Raw genomic sequence first — 19,473 nt, 5'->3', positions numbered from 1 at the left:
CATTACAGAATACTGTTTAGCACCCAACTGGCACTTCCACATGTAACTAACAATCACGTATGTATGTGCCATATTCTATAACTTACACACACAATTCATGCCTAACTTTATGTGCCATGTTATAGAATTAGAGGGGCACCTCTGTGGCATTATTATCTTCTTCTGTTCCTCTTGCATTCACTTCACGCCTGGAATAGACTTCCAGAGCCTGTACGTCTAGCCCCGTCTTTAGCTGTTTTCAAGTCCAAACTCAAAACCCACCTCTTTACCACTGCTTTTGACTCCTAACTCACTTGCCCTGTCCTTTATCCTCACCTCTTTATTCCCTTACCCTTAATTGTTCTGTCTACCTGTCTTATCTAGATTGTAAGCTCTTTGAGCAGGGACTGTCTTTTGTGTATGGTGTACAGCGCTGCGTATGCCTTGTAGTACTATAGAAATGATAAGTAGTGGTAATAGTAGGATCTCTGACATCCCAAGATAACTACCCAACACTAATTAGTTGCTCATGCTCCGTAGTCATGAAGTTCAAATCTTATATATAGTAAGAAAAAAAATAATTTTTTTTTTTTTGGGGGGGGGGGGGGGGGGGGAAGAAAAAGAAACCTCAGAGATCCTTAGGCAAAACCCTCAGATACAATTTATTTCATTGGTCTCAAAAAACTCCTTTTTATTAAACATGTGCAATATCTAAATGTGCATCAACTTTTTCATTTAATCTTATGGTGATAAAGCGCCTGAAAAACACCCATAAAACAGCACTTAGCTTATGTTCAACGGAGCCTCCGTTTCAGCCGTTAGGGCTTCATCAGGAATGCATGCTGTGGTTACTTAACCTTCTAAAAATCACCAGTTTTCTGGCTGCAGGAGATGCAGTCACTCTTAGCTGGCAGCTGTTGCTGTGTAGTCTCTGGATTCATCAGAGCTAGAGGGGCTGTTTTATGGGCGTTTTTTCAGGAAATCCAGCTAGTTTTATCTGAAGATTTTCCCTAAGGATTGCTGAGGTCTCTTTTTCTCCCCCCCCCCCCCCCCCCCCACAAATATTTTTCTTAATAGATATAAGATTTGAACTTCATGACTACAGGACATGAGAAACTAATTGGTGTTGGATAATTATCTTAGAATAGTTTTACTGAAGTTTAACACCATTTGATACTGCAATCTCTGGCAACACAGACACACCCTGCTCTTTGGGATCTACTGTCTGGTCTAGCCTATAGGCATCAAAATCTTAAATCTAGTCCTGCAAATTACCGCAGACTAACAGGAGATCCCATCAGCTGTATTTCTTTTCAGAGAAGGTTATCAATAGAAATCAAACAACATAAAACATGGAAAAGAAAATAAGATGATACCTTTTTTATTGGACATAACTTAATACATTTCTTGATTACCTTTCGAAGGTTGCCCTTCTTCCTCAGATCGGAAATAAGCAAATGTGCTAGCTGACAGTGTATATAAGTGAAAACATTCAAGCATTACTATGACAGTCTGACAGGGTGGGAGGAGGGGGGTGGGTAGGAAGTATGCATGGGGACATCAAAGCATATCATTGATATTCTAACAGGATGGGTGTGGGTAGGTGAGGGGAGGGTGATCAACAGAGACATACCTACCCACACCCATCCTGTTAGAATATCAATGATATGCTTTGATGTCCCCATGCATACTTCCTACCCACCCCCCTCCTCCCACCCTGTCAGACTGTCATAGTAATGCTTGAATGTTTTCACTTATATACACTGTCAGCTAGCACATTTGCTTATTTCCGATCTGAGGAAGAAGGGCAACCTTCGAAAGCTAATCAAGAAATGTATTATGTCCAATAAAAAAGGTATCATCTTATTTTCTTTTCCATGTTTTATTTTGTTTGATTTCTATTGATAACCTTAAGAGTGGACTAACACGGCTACCACACTCCTCTACTTTTCAGAGAAGGAAATCACTTGAACTAGTGTAGCTTACTGTTTTGGGCTGGATCTTTGACAAAGGCGTTCGTCTTGGCCACATCATCTTCAAGTTTGGTGTAATTGTTCCTCAGGCCCAGGAGGTTCTGGTTAATGTCTTTGATCCTTGCAAGAACATCGTTGGCGGTGTCATTAGCTTGCCTAGCTTTGTCTTTCACTGCTTGCACCTTTGCTGCTGTATCTGTCAGTAACAAAAGAGTTTTCTGTAATTAAAAAGGCAATTTTATTAATAGGTTCAGGGCTGCCGAGAAACTGAGTCAGGCCCAGGGCAGGCTGCCACTGCCCCCCCCCCCCCCCCTGGCCACAACTCCAAATACCTTGGCAGGTGGGGATCCCGAGGCCCCACCAGTAGAAGTCTTCCTCCAGCGCTGCTCTTCACTCTGCTGCATTGCCTGCCCTGCCCCTGAGGCTGCTTTTTCTCTCATGTTGCACATGCTCAGTTTCAAAACTGAGCATGCGCAGCCTGAGGGGAATGTGGCAGAGTGAAGAGCAGCGTTGGAGGAAGACCTGTTATGCTGGCAGGACTTGGGGGGGGGGGGACCCCCCATCAACCAAACCAGAGACCCTAGCCCGAAGCCCTGCTGTGTCTGCTCCTCCCTAGCCTCCAAGATGGGCCTGGTGCCAGATTTTTCTCTCTCCTGCTACTGTCGGAACGCAATCACCTTGGTCCCATCAACAACAGGAGAGAGAGAGAGAGACCACGGCGCCAGGCCCCCCTCGGAGACCTGGCCCGGGGAATTTTGCTCCCCTGCCCTCCCCCCCCCCCCTTGGTGGCCCTGAACAGGATTATGTATAAGGTTCATAAGTAATCCCAAATATCCTCTCACCACATTCATGATTTATAATAGCAGACCATCAGAGAGTAGGCAATGGAATACTGGTCTACATTCAGTAAATGGTGCTCAAAAACTGGCATTGAAAAAAAATCAGTGCCCCATGCTTTTCTCTAGTGGGCACTCAAAGATGAGCATCCATTATGGAATGGCAGACTTATACCTGCTGAAACCAATTTGGATGCACATCCCTGGTATTCTATAACGATGCGTGCAAATTTTACGAATGCCCATGACTTAACCATGCACCTCCCATTGCCACTGTCTGCTACAGATGTTGTTGGTGACATAGCCTTACAGGAGGGAAATGACACAGTTGGAAATCAGTCTCGGTTACCAACATTTTCCAGTGCTCTAAGGAAGAATGAGAAGACTCTTGCCCCAGTTGGAGAGGTTAACAGTGCAGCAGTGGATGTAGAAAGATTTGTGAACAATTACTATTATAAATAGTTTTGCTTTCAGCATCATAGGAAAATTTGGGGGTAAACAGGTGAAAAACAGCAACATTTACCCTTCTTGATACACTGGTGAATGTGCATTATTTTGTTTTGTTTTGAAGACAAAACACTGCAGAATAGGTACATTTTACCACATTTGGCCCTTGACACAGAAATGTTTTCATTAAAGAAGATGATGAATGGTTTTACAAATATGCACATTTTGTTGACCATGCATTAAATGGAACTTTCAGTTTTTACACATCCTCAGCTATAACCAGCTATATTAATCTATATATCGACCATCTGAATAATTGATGCACAGTATGAAGATCATTATGGAGTCGCAGGACAATAAGGAGCTCTAAATTAGATGACTTACAGAGTAAAGGGGAAAGTTAATTTCTGCAAAGGAAATAATGGTAGCTCAGCAAGAACACATATTTAATGGCTATTAGTTTCCTACAAAAAAACAATTTAAGACAGAAAAAAACCCAAGCCTTATAGTAGTTCATTTTCCCTTGGTAATGCTACTGAAAGTTATAAACAAAAATATTGTTCTCATGAGATATACAGAGTAGAAGAGCCTTTAAACAGTCTGCTAAGGAAGTAATTATCTCCTGTAGAACATAACCTCTCTCTGTCATTTCCATTACTTAAACACTCTGATGTTCTTTCACAGCAGATAAGAAACCATTATATGCTGAGTATGCAGTAAGTGAAAAATGTATACATGTCAAGGGTGATTCTAGAACCGAGTACCTCCATTCAGGTGCTCTAAAGACAAACAGCGAGAGCCTGTTCCAGGGGCGTGGCTACGGGGGGCCACGGAGGCCTGGGCCCCCGCAAATTATGTCCAGGCCCCTGGTGTGGCTGGTGGGGGTCCCCAACCCCCGCCAGCCGAAGCCTTCTTTAGCGCCGTCTCTGGCACAGCCACGTTCCTGGCCTGTTCTTCTTCCTCCTGTCCTGTGTATGCTGACGCTCCTTTACGTGAAATTGAGAAGGAGCATCAGCGTGCACAGGACAGGAGGAGCAAGAAGACCAGGACAGAAACGAGGCTGTGCCGGAGATGGCGCTGAAGAAGGCTTCGGCTGACGGGGGTTGGGGAGCCCCGCCAGCAAAGGTATTTGTGAGGTGAGGGGATGCAAGGAGGGTTGTGAGGAGGCGCGAGGCGGTGGTGGGCGGGGGGAGGTGAGGCGAAGTGAGGTGAGGTAATGCGTGGCGGTGGGGGGGACGGATTAATGAAGGAACATCATCCAGTATTGCTGAACCAGAGAATCTTTGTTTTGCCAGCATTCAATTTTAGCATATTTTCAATTGCCCGTGATCTTAGACTAGAAATACATGTTGCAACAGTCAAATACGTTTGTTCAGCAGTATCTGCTGCTGGAAGCCAGATAAAAATATCATCTGTGTATCAGAATATATATATATATTTTTGTTATGTTATTTTAATAGACTCCTGATGCAGGCAGAATCGATCTGAATAAATTATTACTTATTGTCCCAGTTCTGAAGGCCCTTGTATGCTTTTTTCTGTTTTGTTTTACAACTTTATGGCTGTACCAATCAAGATGGCATACAAAATCCAGAAAAAAAAGATTAAAAACTATTTAATCCTTAAACAAGATCCTTAGGAAACAGATAACATTTTAAAAACTTTAGGAATCTATACATGAAGTTACATTTTTTAGTTCCTCCGGTAGTCTATACCATGAGTCTACAGAAACTAATCTAAAAACCTTCCTTCATGCTTCTTTCCCCAAAACTGACATATCAGTTTGACGTATGTATAGTGCGGTTCCACAGTGCATTAATTTGTTAGGCACCTCTTTTACTTACCATTGGGAATGGCTGCGAGCTTTCCAAAAGTGTCATTCAGAGCCTTAAGAAGACCTTTATTCTTTTCATCAGCATTTTTCAATCTGTTCTGCATGTTGTTCAGGTTATCGCCATTTTCTACAGATAAAAAACAAAACATGATTATTTTTTTAAATTTCTTTAGGCTTTACTAGAATATCATAACTACTTATGTAGATTTGCCTAAAGAAAATGAAACAATAATTTGATTTGATTGATTTGATGTAATAATTTGATATACAGCCTTACACACAAGTTTTAAAGTGGTTTACAATAACACATTTTTTAAAAAGCATAATACAATAAACCAAATAAGATAACTGAAATTAAATCTCACCCATCAACTGGAAACAGAGGACCCCATGTACTAAGATGCACTAGTAAATGAACATAGCACATTCTAATTTCTGATAACGTTTCTACATCTGTCTGTTCATCCTGGCCAGATGGACAATAGTATCACTGTCCTTTTCCCCTTTACACATGGAATTTCAATTCATAGGGATTCCAAGATGTGTTTTGTGTCCTGAAGAATTTTTAATCTATTTGGTTCAAGGCTCACCTTAAACACAATGCTATCCCCTCCACCAATTTGATACACCCTATCACTAACATATAATTTGTTCCCTAGTATGACAGTATCCTACTGGTTATCCTCTATACACCAGGTCTCATAGATGCCTATTACATCTAATTTTTAATTCAGTGTAATATATTCTAACTCCCCCATCTTATTTCTTAGGCTGCTGGTATTTGCATATAAGTGCATAAGTATTGCACTGGGACAGACCAAAGGTCCATCAAGCCCAGCATCCTGTTTCTAACAGTGGCCAATCCAGGTCATAAGTACCTGGCAAGATCCCAAGAAAGTACATTTTATGCTGCTTATCCTAGAAATAAGCAGTGGGTTTTCCACAAGTCCATTTTAATAATGGTCTATGGACTTTTTCTTTAGGAAGCCATCCAAACCTTTTTAAAATTTTGCTAAGCTAATTCTCTGGCAACAAATTCCAAAGTTTAATTACACATTGAGTGACGACAAATTTTTTCTGATTCGTTTTAAATTTACTGCTTTGTAGCTTCATTGCGTGCCTCTGAGTCCTAGTATTTTTGGAAAGAATAAACAAGCGATTCACTTCTACCCTTTCCACTCCACTCATTATCTTTTTCTGCCGTCATCTACTATGTATGTATGTATGTATGTTACCTCTATCTTGCTCAGCAGTTGACAGTGATAATTTGCAATCTTCTGTCTGCTTTTTATTTAAAGACACCCTGGTCTACTATGGTCTCTACTGCAACCTCGCTATTGGTATACCCTGCCTTTCCTGTTTTGGTGATATTTTTGAAAGATACCTTGTTCTGAACCATGCGCTTTTGAATGACTGTCAACCTTCCCCCACTTTCTAGTTTAAAAGCTGCTCTATCTCCTTTTTAAATGCCGATGCCAGCAGGCTAGTCCGACCCTGATTAAGGAATAGGCTCCACCTGCCCAAGAATATTGCCCAGTTCCTTACAAATCTAAAACCCTCCTCCCTGAACCATTGCCTCATCCACGCATTGAGACTCTGCAGCTCTGTCTGTCTCTTGGGCCTAGGGGCGTAGCTAGGTGGGGCCACGGAGGCATTGGCTCCCACAGATTCAGTCCTGGCCCCCTCCACTTTCGACCCCCCCCCCACGAACCTCCCCTGCCACTTTCGATTATGCCGATTTGGGCGACCTTGCGAGAAGGACGCCCATCTCACGATTTGTGTTGGAAGATGGGCACCCTTCTCTTTCAAAAATTCACCTGATAGGCATCTATCCACCTTATTTTCGAAAGAGAAAGACGCCCATATTTCGACTCAAATCGGGAGATGGGCGTCTTTCTCCCGTGGGCGCCCAAATCGGTATAATCAAAAGCCAATTTTGGGCATCTTCAACTGCAATCTGTCGCGGGTTGGTGCCTGGTTGGTGTCCTGGCATGTGGGGGGGACCAGTGCACTACGAATCCTGGCCCCTCCCACGACCCAATGCCTTGGATTTGGTCATTTTTGAGCTGGACGCCTTCAGTTTCCATTATCGCTGAAAAATGAAACCGCCCAGCTCAAATCCGCCCAAATCCGATGCATTTGGCTGGCACAAACCGTATTATCGGAAAAAAGATGGATGCCCATTTTTTCCGAAAATACGGTTTGTCCCGCCCCTTCACGTACCCGTTCTCGGAGATAGACGCCCATGGAGATGGGCGTTCACGTTCGATTATGCCCCTCCACATGTCTTAATTTAGCACAATTTCTGCAAAAGTTGCATCTTCATTGAAGGCACAGTCATTTACCATTAAAATACATGTGCCACTCATTACTTCACCCAAACTCATCCTTTGTACATGCCTACTCTAAAGTCGCTGACAACAGTGGCATCGCGAGGGCAGCTGACACCCGGGGCGGGTCGCTGCTGCGCACCCCCCCCCCCCCTGGGTGCAGTGCGGCGCACCCCCCCCCCTTCGGAGCGCAACCCCCCCCCCCCCCCGAGAACATACCTGGAAGGCGGTGAGGGGCGGGTGGGAGAGCCAATCCACCGAGTGCACGCCACTGGGGGGTGTTGGTGCCTCGCTGGTTCCCTGCTCTCTCTGCCCCGGAACAGGAAGTAACCTGTTCCGGGGCAGAGAGAGCAAGGAACCAGCGAGGAGCTGACACCCCCCAGCGGCGTGCACCCGTGGCGGACCGCCCCACCACTGGCTGACAACTATGCACCTGATTGCACTATGCATACTTTTAAGAGTGAGGTAATTTTATAAAAAGCCCCTCTGTGTGAAAATGATGTGTAAAATTACCTCTATAATGTAACCAGCTGGCAGCAAATATTACACTAAGGGAGAAAGTTATCAAGATGAATTAGGACAACAACCAGCGTTATTGGCCCCTTAATGTGACTTAAAGGGCTCTATCGCAGCTTGTCTTGCCCTAACGCAGTGATATTTGGGTCATCGTGGGTTACACAGTAATGAGATGCAAAACATGCAGATGTATGTAAAGTGGGCCATTGCTATTCAAAAACCATAACAGAACTTGTGGTGAACACCAGATGCACACCATAAGTCATATTATGGTAAAACAACCCAAACAAAAGCAGAGGTTGTTTTACAATGCTGCGAGCAGAAGGCCTTAAAAAGTTGCAGCCCAGTGCTCAGGGGTAAACCTTAAAGGGGCTGTGATGCTGATCACCCTCCCCCCAATCTTACTGCCTACCCCCTGAACATGACCTACCCATACCCCAAAGGGTCCCTCCACCCTGGTCCATCATCAAGGGCCTCCATCATTCGCTCCTGTCCTGCCAGGACATCTCCAAAAATGGCATCTCTAATGGTAGTTTTGTACTACGACTGCTAGGGATCATGTTTCTGTTTAATGGCTATATATTTATAGTTTGTATGTACATGCATGAGTGTATAATCAACTATGAGAAAAGTTTTTGGAATTGAAGTGAAAAAAATTCAAATGGTATTTCCCAGGGCTAGTTGTTGTTGGTGGGGCAATGTATCCAATTTTGCAGGTACCTAGGGCATCCAGAAATCTCCCATCAGCCCTGATGATCTTTCTTTACCGTGCGATTCTCTTCATTTCAAAAGAAAGCGAGGAATTAGAGGAATGGACTTTCTTAAAGGAAGATACTGAAACACTGCTTCAAGATTAAGCACTCTGTTTACAAAGGTGTGCTAGAGTTTTTAGCGGTTAGTGCACACTAATTTTTAGCGCATGCTAAAAACGCTAGCACGCCTTTGTAAACAGGGCCCTAGTCAAAACTAGTGCTGAACTAAAAAGGGAAACCAAAGCTATACAAATAATAGGAGATAAAGAAACTGAAAATTTTGGTGACTCCTGGGAAAATGAAACCTGATCAGCCGGTGAATTTTATGGAGGCATTTTTGTCAAAGCAACTGGAAATTCAGTTTATGAAATACTTTAAGGTTGAAAGAGTACATAGAGTACCTTCCCATATCATCAAGCCAGGGTACAATCTGTACAGTGGAAAGGAAAGAAAATTGATCCTTGGAGATCTAAATAAAGCCACAGCATAGAAAAAGAAGTTGTTTCTGCAATGTGAGAGCAGCTAAGTAATTTGAAAGCAGTGTTCAAATTGTTCTGTCCGGCAAGGATGAAACTCACTGTGAATAATGAGACCAAAACATTTGAAGATCCTGAAGAATGGCGAGTTTGTATTGATTCTCTTTCACAAAATAAAATGGAGGCTCTGTGATTCATATGTGCGGAAGGAGACAAATGAAGAATACCAAGGTGAAAGAGTGAGTTATGGACTTTACCCCAGGAGAGCAAACCATGTGCTGATTTTCAATTTGCACTGCTACTACATGTTATTCAATATAACTGGCATAACTGTGAAAAAATATATGAGAACTTGAAGGTTAGAAAAAAAAATGATTGTATCAATATAATAATAATCATAAAGGATGGACACATTTCTGTAAAAGCTTGAAATTAAAGATTTGACAACAGCCAACTTAGAAAAAACAGTTTTGTTGAGTTCAAGCCACATTTTCCAATAACATCTGAATAATTCCTTTAAGCTTCTAGGTGAAGCTCGAATTCTCTAGTAATACCAGACAAATCTCTGTTTGTATTAAGCCCCATTATGGTTATGATTATTATTTATCAATTTATAAACTACAGTTTTCCCCCTAAAATTGTGCCTCCTACATCTTTCCCTTTCTTTTTTCTCTGTTTCTGTGAATAAGTTTCAAGTTTATTTAAGACTTTCTATCCCGCCTACCGGAGGAACCATTGAGGCGGCTTACAATACAAATCAAACACAAATTAACCAAAAACAACATTTTTTTTTATAGAGACAAGACCTGAAACAATTGGAAAGAGGGTAGAACTACAATTCAAATAGTAAAGAAGGGAAGGTTAAAACATAAAGTATATTTTATTGTATCCACAGTCACACTAGATCCCATGGAAATCTGATAAGAGAAGTTTAGGAGCAGAAAATGAATTCTTAAAAGATTTTCAATTCAATTTTAAATGTATACAAATATTGACATTGCTGTAAGCAGACTGGTAGCATTGTTATTCATCCAGTCACCTGAGCTTATAACCTTGGATCATCTTTGACTCCTCTCTCTCTTTCTCTATAACATCATCAAATTTTATCCATACCTTTCTGAACATGCTACCAAAATCCTTACTCATGTTTTAATCACTCCCTACTTTATGCTTACACGATTACAAACTGCTCTTCACTGGCTTCGCACTAAATTACCTTTCTCAACTTCTATCTATTCAAAACTCAGCTGGATGCCTCATATTCCATCAGCGTTGCTACATTTGCATAACCCCCCTTTTCCAATTGCTTCATTGGCCCCCTATCCATTTTTTTACATATACTTAAAACGTCTCTTACCTAAATGCACAGTTCTGATGGCAGATATTTTCTGAACGGAAAGGCATAACAAGGTGGTAAATATCATCCGTTGGAAACCTTGTAAAAGTTATGAGGACTTCAGCAGTGAAAAGTGCTTGCCTGAATTCTCAGTACTTATACTGTAAACCACCAATAAAATAGAATGTCTGATCTGACCTCATCTATAGGTTGACTGACTGGTGGATGACAGCTGAAGCTCTGACTTTCTCCAGAGAAGGCTGGACGTTTCAGGAACTTGGTAGAATAACAACTACTACTACTACTTATCATTTCTAAAGCGCTACTAGATGTACGCAGCGCCGTACACTTGAACATGAAGAGACAGTCCCTGCTCAACAGAGCTTACAATCTAATTAGGACAGACAAACAGGACAAATAAGAGATAAGGGAATATTAAAGTAAGGATGATAAAATAAGGGTTCTGAACAAGTGAATAAGGGTTAGGAGTTAAAAGCAGCATCAAAAAGGTGGGCTTTTAGCTTAGATTTGAAGACAGCCAGAGATGGAGCTTGACATACCGGCTCAGGAAGTCTATTCCAGGCATATGGTGCACCAAGATAAAAGGAACAGAGTCTGGAGTTAGCGGTGGAGGAGAAGGGTGCAGGTAAGAGAGATTTACCCAGTGAATGGAGTTCCCGGGGAGGAGTGTAGGGAGAGATGAGAGTGGAGAGGTACTGAGGAGCTGCAGAGTGAATGCACTTATAGGTCAATAAGAGGAAACGGATAGGAAGCCAGTGAAGTGACTTGAGGAGAGGGCTAACAGAAGCATAACAACACTGGCGGAATATTAGTCGTGCAGCAGAATTTTGAACAGAGAGAGATGGCTAAGTGGGAGACCTGTGAGAAGAAAGTTGCTATAGTTTAAGCGAGAGGTGATAAGAGTGTGGATGAGGGTTCTGGTAATGTGCTCAGAAAGGAAAGGGCGAACTTTGGTGATATTATAGAGAAAGAAACGACAGGTTTTAGCAGTCTGCTGAATATGTGCAGAGGAGAGGGAGGAGTCGAAGATGACCCCAAGGTTACGAGCTGATGAGACAGGAAGGATGTGAGTGTTATCCACAGAAATAGAGAATGGGGGAGGAGGAGAGGTTGATTTAGGGGGAAAGATAAGAAGCTCAGTCTTGGTCATGTTTAGATTCAGATGGCGCTGAGACATCCAGGCAGCAATGTCAGACAGGCAGGCTGATACTTTGGCCTAGATTTCGGCTGAGATTTCTGGTGTGGAGAGGTAGATCTGGGAGTCATCAGCGTAAAGATGATACTGAAAACCATGGGATGAGATCAGAGTACCAAGGGAAGAATTATAGATGGAGAAAAGAGGAGGTCCCAGGACAGATCCCTGAGGTTCACCAACTGACAGTGGGATAGAAGTAGAGGAGGATCCACTAGAGTATACACTAAAGGTACGCTGAGAGAGATAAGATGAAAACTAGGAAATAACAGAGCCCTGAAATCCAAGTGAGGACAGCGCATCAAGGAGTAGGCTGTGATCAACAGTGTCAAAAGCAGTAGATAGATCGAGAAGGATGAGGATCGAATAGAGACCTTTGGATCTGGCCAGGAACAGATCATTGGAGACTTTAGCAAGCGCTGTTTCAGTTGAATGTAGGGGGCGAAAGCCAGATTGAAGTGGATCAAGAATAGCTTGAGATGAAAGAAAGTCAAGGCAACAGCGGTGAACAGCACGTTCAAGTATCTTGAATAGGAAAGGGAGGAGGGAGATGGGGCGATAGTTGGAAGGACAGATAGGGTCCAATGAAGGTTTTTTTAAGGAGTGGTGTGACTATGGCATGTTTGAAGGTATCAGGAACAGTCGCAGTGGACAGTGAAAGATTGAGGATATGACAGATAAAAGGGATGGCAGTAGGAGAGATAGTGTTAAGTAGATGGGTGGGAATAGGATCAGAGGAACAGGCAGTTGGTTTCGAGGAGGAAATAAGATGTGTAGTTTCCTCTTCAGTGATTTCAGAAGAGGAAGAAAAGGAGGCAGGGGTTGGAGGGTTGAGAGAATGGACTAAGGGAAGGAGAGGTGGGGTTGAGAATTCAAGTTTAATCTTGTGAACCTTATCATGAAAGAACTCAGCCAGAGTCTGGGGGGAAAGTGAAGGCACTTTGAGGAGAGAGTTCAGTGTGGCAAAGAGACGTTGAGGGTTTGAGCCAAGAGAATTTGTCAACTGGGTGTAATAGTCCTGTTTGGCAAGTAAAAGAGCAGACTGGAAGGAGGTCAGCAAGAATTTGAAATGTATGAAGTCAGCATGGGCACGGGATTTCAGCCAAAGGCGTTCGGCAGAGCGGGCACAGGAACGTAGGTAGCGGATTCTAGAGGTCAGCCAAGGCTGGGGTTTGGTACGTTTTACAGAACGGGGAATGGGAGGAGTGAGAGTATCCAGGGCAGAGGAGAGAATAGTATTATAGGAAGAGACAGCCTCATTGACAGACTTGGATAGCATAGTGGTAGAGAAGAGATTTGAAACACTGCACTGTGTTTTGCGCTGTGATTGGCTGAGAGAGACCTGGAGGGGCATAATCGAAAGGGACATCCAAATAGTTTTGATTTGGATGTCCTCGCACATCCCGATCCCCGATTCTACCCGGCGGTGGTCATTTTGGGCACATAAGAAAAACACGTCCAAAAAGAACGCCCATCACAAAATCTGAAGAAAAAAAATGTCCAAGTGCTCGTCAGGGACACCCTTTATTTTTTTTGGAGAGTGACGTGTATGAAGCCGTCTTTGGCATGCGCAGACCAGCCAGCATAATGATTGGCTGCTCTGTGCATGCTCATCTGGTCAACAGGCTTCCCCTCCTTAGGAAGGAAATTGCGTGCAAATGAGCTAACAGCGAGCAGCTTGTTTGCTTGCGATTTCCTTCATGCATGCCCGTTTTTTTACCTATTCGCTAAGGGATCGGTAAGGGAAGGGCTCTTTCCGTGGAGTTAGTGCATCTGGCTGTGTGTTTGAGTATCATCACCTATAGTGGTGAAACTTTTAAGGAGAAAGACTACTTCTGGCAACAGTACTGAACTATTTGATAACTTTTGTACAAATGCTTGGATACAGTTTCAAGTTGCTGCTACTGCCTCTGCCACATTTGAACTTATTTGTTGGGAATACTATTAACTTGATTCATTAAGTAAAATCCATTGGTTCAGTACAGCACAATTGTATTTGATTAAAGGGCAGATGATCAAAGGTAAATGCGGGCACTAGAGGCCATTAGCACTCGCATTTACCTGCACTGAATGATCAGTGGGCTCTGGTGGATCAAACAAGTGCGCAAAGGAATACCACAGAGCTCATATAAATGATATTTAAATGAGCTCATTGGTATTCCGCTCGCAGGATCAGAGAACTGCGTTTTGATCCAATGGCACTCCTATCGCCTTAACTCTAACACCAGCTTGGAGCTGGCATTAGGTTTAAGGCTCCCTCTTCCTCCCCCTCCCCCCCGTCCAGTCCAGGCTAGACCAGCAGGCAGCCTGGGCTGTCACTGTCAATCCTGGAGTCCAGTGAACCAATTGACCCCCCATCCTCCAATGGGTAAGGCCGGACCTCTGGACCCCCCCACAAATTCCATCACTGTGGCAAAAAAGCACAAGGGTCATGACCCTAAGAGAAGCTATGAACACTTCAGACATCCTCATTTCAATCAATAAAAAGCTGGGTGCAAGGAAACTAGATATAGTGGTAAAAGAGAAAAACACTAGAATTGCATTGATCATAGAAGTGTCAGTTCTGGGATTGTCCTTCTGTGTTAAAATTGTACAGCGCTGCATAACCCTGGCAGCGCTTTAGAAATGTTAAGTAGTAGTAGTAGTAGTAGTTCCAAGCAATTACTCTGTGAATCATGTGGAGAGAGATAAGATCCTCATGTACCAAGAAATGCGGTCCAAGACCAAGAAAATGTGGCAGAAAGATACTGAAATAATTTCCATTGTATTGACAGCCACAGGCTTGATTAAAAAGAATTTCCAAGCACACCTGGATAGATTGCCTATACATGTTACATCTTATGAACTCAGAGGGAAGCTCCCTTTGGTATGACGCAAGTACTATGATGAGTGTTAGTATATTTGAGATACTGAGATCATACTCCACGTACCCTGGTTTAGGAGTGAGTTTCAGTCACGGTATGCAGAAAGCAAACCCATTTCAAGACATTGCCCCTGATACAAACCAGAATAACACCTCTGTAGGTGCGAATTTTTCAGAATACTAAGAGGAATTTGTTTAAACAATCCAGGTACATAAGACTTTTGAACTTGCAATGATAAGATACTTCAACACCAATAAGAAAGGACTGGGTTCCTATGACATTATAAACCATACAATTATACTGCTTGTTCACCTTCTGATCATCCGTCCAGCTCTCCTTGTTTCTCACTCAACCTTTCCCCTTCAGACTTTTAATTTGAATGCATTTTTGGTTCACCTCTATACTCTGATATTGTCATTTTTTGCTCATACTGTTCTGACTTGAGGGAAAAGTTTCTGGCCTTCAAAAGTTAGGTCAAAAATATATTTAGTCCAATAAAAGAAGGCATCATCTTACTATTTATTCTTTTTTTTGTTGTTTTATTTCTATTTACTAATTGTTAACCAAGGAATCCCACCGCCATATGAATTGAAAGTAACTAGCAGGTAATCATATTCACTCATTTATGGTCAAATAGGCACTGCAGATTCCTCTGATCACATCTCTAAGTAAAATCTCTTCCTAACTTTATGTCTTCTAACTCCTGGCACCACAGAGAAATGCCTAAATCTCCTTTTAATAGCTGCTGTCAGGAGTTTTACTCTGTAAAGCTTGTTTCAGCAGTTTTCAGTAGTAATATATGACATTTGCCTGATTAAGAGTCATTTTACAACCAGTGTAATTGACCACAAATCACAGAACTGTCATAATATAGCTAGAAAACATCCCAGTCTCCAATATGGCCCTAACTTGGTTTCCTAGAAGATATATGACTTCAGTGGTTTGCAATGTTTTATCGCTTTAACTTATGTACTACCTAAAGCAAAAAGAGAACTCAAACCTTCTGCCTTCTCGCTCTTCAGAGAGTAGATGCCATCAGTATTTCATTTCAGTACTTTCTGGTTCATAAGGTTGGTCTCATTCTATCAATGCTGCTGTAGGTCTGAATCCATTTCAGATTCTTATCAATGGACAGCACTGGGAGGCATTGCACTATCAGCATATTTCCAGAACAGAATTTGTTTGTTGGAACACAGTATTTGGAATAGGCAATATTTGCACATATATGTTTTGTCCAGTAAATCATTGTCCATTTTTCCACTACACTATTGTGACGCTGGTGCCTGAATACGTCAGGCTAATGGTAAGGAGACATCATATACACAAAACAATTTCAGCCCAATATACAGCCATGAGGGCCAGCATTATCTCTTAAATGCCAGCCGCCATGGCTAAAACAAATCTGGGTTTTCAGTACCAGTATCCAGACAGATGCCAGTGCTACATATCCAGTTACCAGAGCCAGTGCTGCAGCGACCTGGATAGAGTTCTTCAGCACCACTATAGAAGTAGCTACCCACATAACTTAGGATCCAGAAAATGCCCCTAAAAATCACTGACAGGCTCCAGTGAGCAGCATCTGCTACTCAGATCATTAGCTTTGAATATCAGACCTTCTATGTTTAAGTACTGAGGGGTTATCCACATAACTTAGGACAGCAAAAAGGCTATCTCGATAATTTGTCACTCTCCAGATAACATACTGCTCTGCCCACGAACCAACCCAACACTATATTCATTGGCACTGTCAGTATAGATATTGATCTGGAGGATAGTGGGTGTGTGTTCTTGAGTGAGTGGCTGGTATAACAGCTTGCAATCCACCATTGATCAAGTGGTTACACTTGTGGACTTGAATTCTACGAGAGTCCACACAGTACAGTTGTATACCTCGGCACTCTGCACTAGCCTCCCTCTGAAAAAACGATGGGTAAGGTAGGCAGAACAGAAATGGTGAAAATTAGCACTCAATAATGCGAGGGGCAGCAGAAATCTTTTTGTGGGGGTTTGACTAGTCAAGCTCTGCCCTGAAGCTCTCTAGTTAGTGATGCCATATGGGGCAAAACATTGGCCTGGCCATGGCCCCAATTCCACCCCATTCCACTTAATATGTAACAATAGTGTATGCTTACTGATGAGTCCTTTGCTAAAGAAGAACAACCTTGACCAGGACAACCTTGAAATATCTCAAATATCTTGCCCGAGAGGCAATTGATTTTCCCTTCACAGCTGTGACAACCTTAGCAGCTTCCAAACGAGGCCCATCAGGAGAGTGACTGTGCTCATGCAATTTGCCAATATAAAACTTTAACTTTGGCAGGACATAGATAATTGCGTCTTCTTTCATATTCATAAGAAACTACTCCACCAAGAAAAATGTTATGTTTTACATAAAATAACTTCATCAAATGCTAACTTCTCCTTCCTCTTTTCACTTACAACCCATTCCATGTTCCTTACAGACCTTCCAAGCCACAAAGAAAGATCACACAGATGAATCAGGATGATGCCATCAAATCCTTTATAGAAGATATGAAGTGATAATTATATAACAAATTTATAAATATATAATAACCAAAAATAAGATATAATAAATTAAAGTAACTTTAATGTAATCATTGTTGAGAAAATTGCAGACAACCCAGAACACAGCACTGAGACTGATTTTCTCCTCGAAACGATCAAACTGACTTTCTGTTTATTTTGCTAAGTTACATTGGTTACTGGTGTTTGCCAGAATCCTTTTTAAATTTTCTTGTTTATTGTATAAAGTTTCCTATGGATTGGCACCTTCTTATTTGGTAAAGTGGTTTTTTAAATTTAATTCAGTCAGGTCTTCCTGATCATTGGGGGCCCCTTTTACCAAGCTGCGGCAAAACATGGCATGGGCTGGCATCAACGTGTGTTTTGATGCCCGCCAAGGCCCCCTTTTTACCACAGCGGGTAAAAGGTAGGTCTTTCTTTTTTAAAGGAAACGGACAAGTGGCAAGTGAAGCACAGCCATTTTGGGGTTGGGAGGGGGAGAGCCCTTACCATCACTCATTGAGGTGGAGGTAAGGGCTCCTGCGCTAACATTTTTATTTATTTATTGCAATTGTATCCCACATTTTCCCACCTATTTGCAGGCTCAATGTGGCTTACAGAAACCTGTTATAGCATAACTATACCAGGTTAAAGAAAACAATTGGTATTACATAGAGGTAGAGGAATACAAGTAGGTTTGAACAAGTCATTATTGGAAAATACATTCTGTGCCATTTTGGTTAGGTATTGTGTTGTCGTTCGTTAAGGGTTTTCGTGGTAGGCTTTGCTAAAGAGCTATGTCTTCAGGGATTTGCGGAAATCGGTCAGTTCTTTGATCGTTCTTAGGTTTATTGGAAGAGAGTTCCACATTTGTGTGCTTATATAAGAAAAGCTAGACACGTGTGTTAGTTTGTATTTTATTCCTTTGCAGTTGGGGAAGTGTAGGTTAAGAAAGGTGTGGGTGTATCTCTTAGCATTTCTGGGTGGCAGGTCTACGAGGCCTAGCATGTAGGTCGGGGCATCTCCGTAAAATGATTTTATGAACAATTGTGCAGATTTTGAATGTGGTTCGCTCTTTCAATGGTAGCCAGTGCAGTTTCTTTCTTAGGGGTTTAGCGCTTCATATTTTGCTTTCCCAAATATGAGTCTGGCTGCGGTGTTTTGGGCTGTTTGAAGTTTTTTGATGGTCTGTTCTTTGCAGCCAGCGAAGAGGGCATTGCAATAATCTAGGTGACTTAGCACCAATGACTGCACCAGTTTCATGAAAATGGCCCTTGGGAAGAAAGGTTTACTCTTTTGAGTTTCCACATGACATGGAACACTTTCTTAGTTGTATTCTTCACATGGTTTTCAAGTGTGAGATTTCGATCAATGGTGACTCCCAGAATTTTCAAGTTGTCTGATACAGGGAGGGTAACGTTTGGGGTGGTTATGGTGTCGAATTTGTGTGTATTGTGTTGTGAGGTGATTATAAGGCATTGTGTTTTTTCTGTGTTGAGTTTCAGTTGAAATGCTTCCGCCCAGGAATTCATGATTTGGAAGCTTTGGTTGATTTCGTTAGTAATTTCTTTTAGGTCTTGTTTAAATGGGATGTAGATCGTGACATTGTCTGCATATATATATGGGTTAAGCTGTTGGTTATCTAATAGCTTGGCTAGGGGTATCATCATTAGGCTGAAGAGGGTTGGTGGAAGTACATGGAAGTAACTGGGCACCGCACTGCCTGATTACTGCTGGGTACACACCAGCACTACTAGAATATATATTTGTAGCACTGGATATGATGGCACACTGGGGGTGGGAACTACTACCGGGCTACACAGCAGCCTGACGGTACTTACCTCCGCTTTGTAAAAGTGGCACAAAATTTGTTTACCTTCCCTCCAATGAGTATGTGAAGAAAAAGGTGTGTTGATTCTTTTTTTTTTCATTTCAGGCAGCTAAGAACTGCAAGGTATTGTGGGCCATAAAAATAAATTGTTATGTTAAGGGAGAAAATAGTGTAAGTGAAAATAATTGTGACCATCCTAACAGTGAACATGCAGGAAGTATGATACGTGATGGTGCCTGAGGGGAAAATAAACTAATGGCGAGTGGCAAATGAAACAAAATATATAGTAAAAGAAGAAAGTGCTTAATCACAAGCAAAGCAAATAAGTCTCACAGGGCCACCGCTGGAACTCTTGGCAGCCATTTTAAAAAAGCAGAGATGAGAGGATCAGTGCTGTGGCAGTGAGCAGGAAGGAAAGGGTATCTTTCCTGCCCCAAAGAAGCCACTAGACTACCAGGGTACCTGGAGGTATGTGCTGGGATGGCACCCTGCACTTGGGGGAGGGAAGGCACTTCCACTAGAATCCGGCAGGAACTGGGTCCATCCCTGCGGGAGCCTCTCAG

General features: G+C 42.3%; 1 protein-coding gene across 1 annotated transcript in view; it reads right to left on the bottom strand.

The window, feature by feature from the left end:
- LAMA2 (laminin subunit alpha 2) overlaps nucleotides 1-19,473 on the bottom strand; it is a 1,107,608-nt gene that overhangs the window by 179,159 nt on the left and 908,976 nt on the right. The window contains exons 43-44 of the mRNA XM_030196530.1: nucleotides 5,080-5,196; nucleotides 1,966-2,148 (exon numbers count right to left, since the gene is read on the bottom strand). Of these exons, the coding sequence (XP_030052390.1) occupies nucleotides 1,966-2,148; nucleotides 5,080-5,196 (300 nt within the window). The remainder of the gene's footprint in view (nucleotides 1-1,965; nucleotides 2,149-5,079; nucleotides 5,197-19,473) is intronic.

Source organism: Microcaecilia unicolor, chromosome 3, assembly GCF_901765095.1.
Source record: "Microcaecilia unicolor chromosome 3, aMicUni1.1, whole genome shotgun sequence".
In the NCBI taxonomy this organism is placed as follows: domain Eukaryota; kingdom Metazoa; phylum Chordata; class Amphibia; order Gymnophiona; family Siphonopidae; genus Microcaecilia; species Microcaecilia unicolor.
The sequence above is the reverse complement of the archived record's forward strand: the minus strand, read 5'-3'. Positions and strand labels throughout refer to the sequence as shown.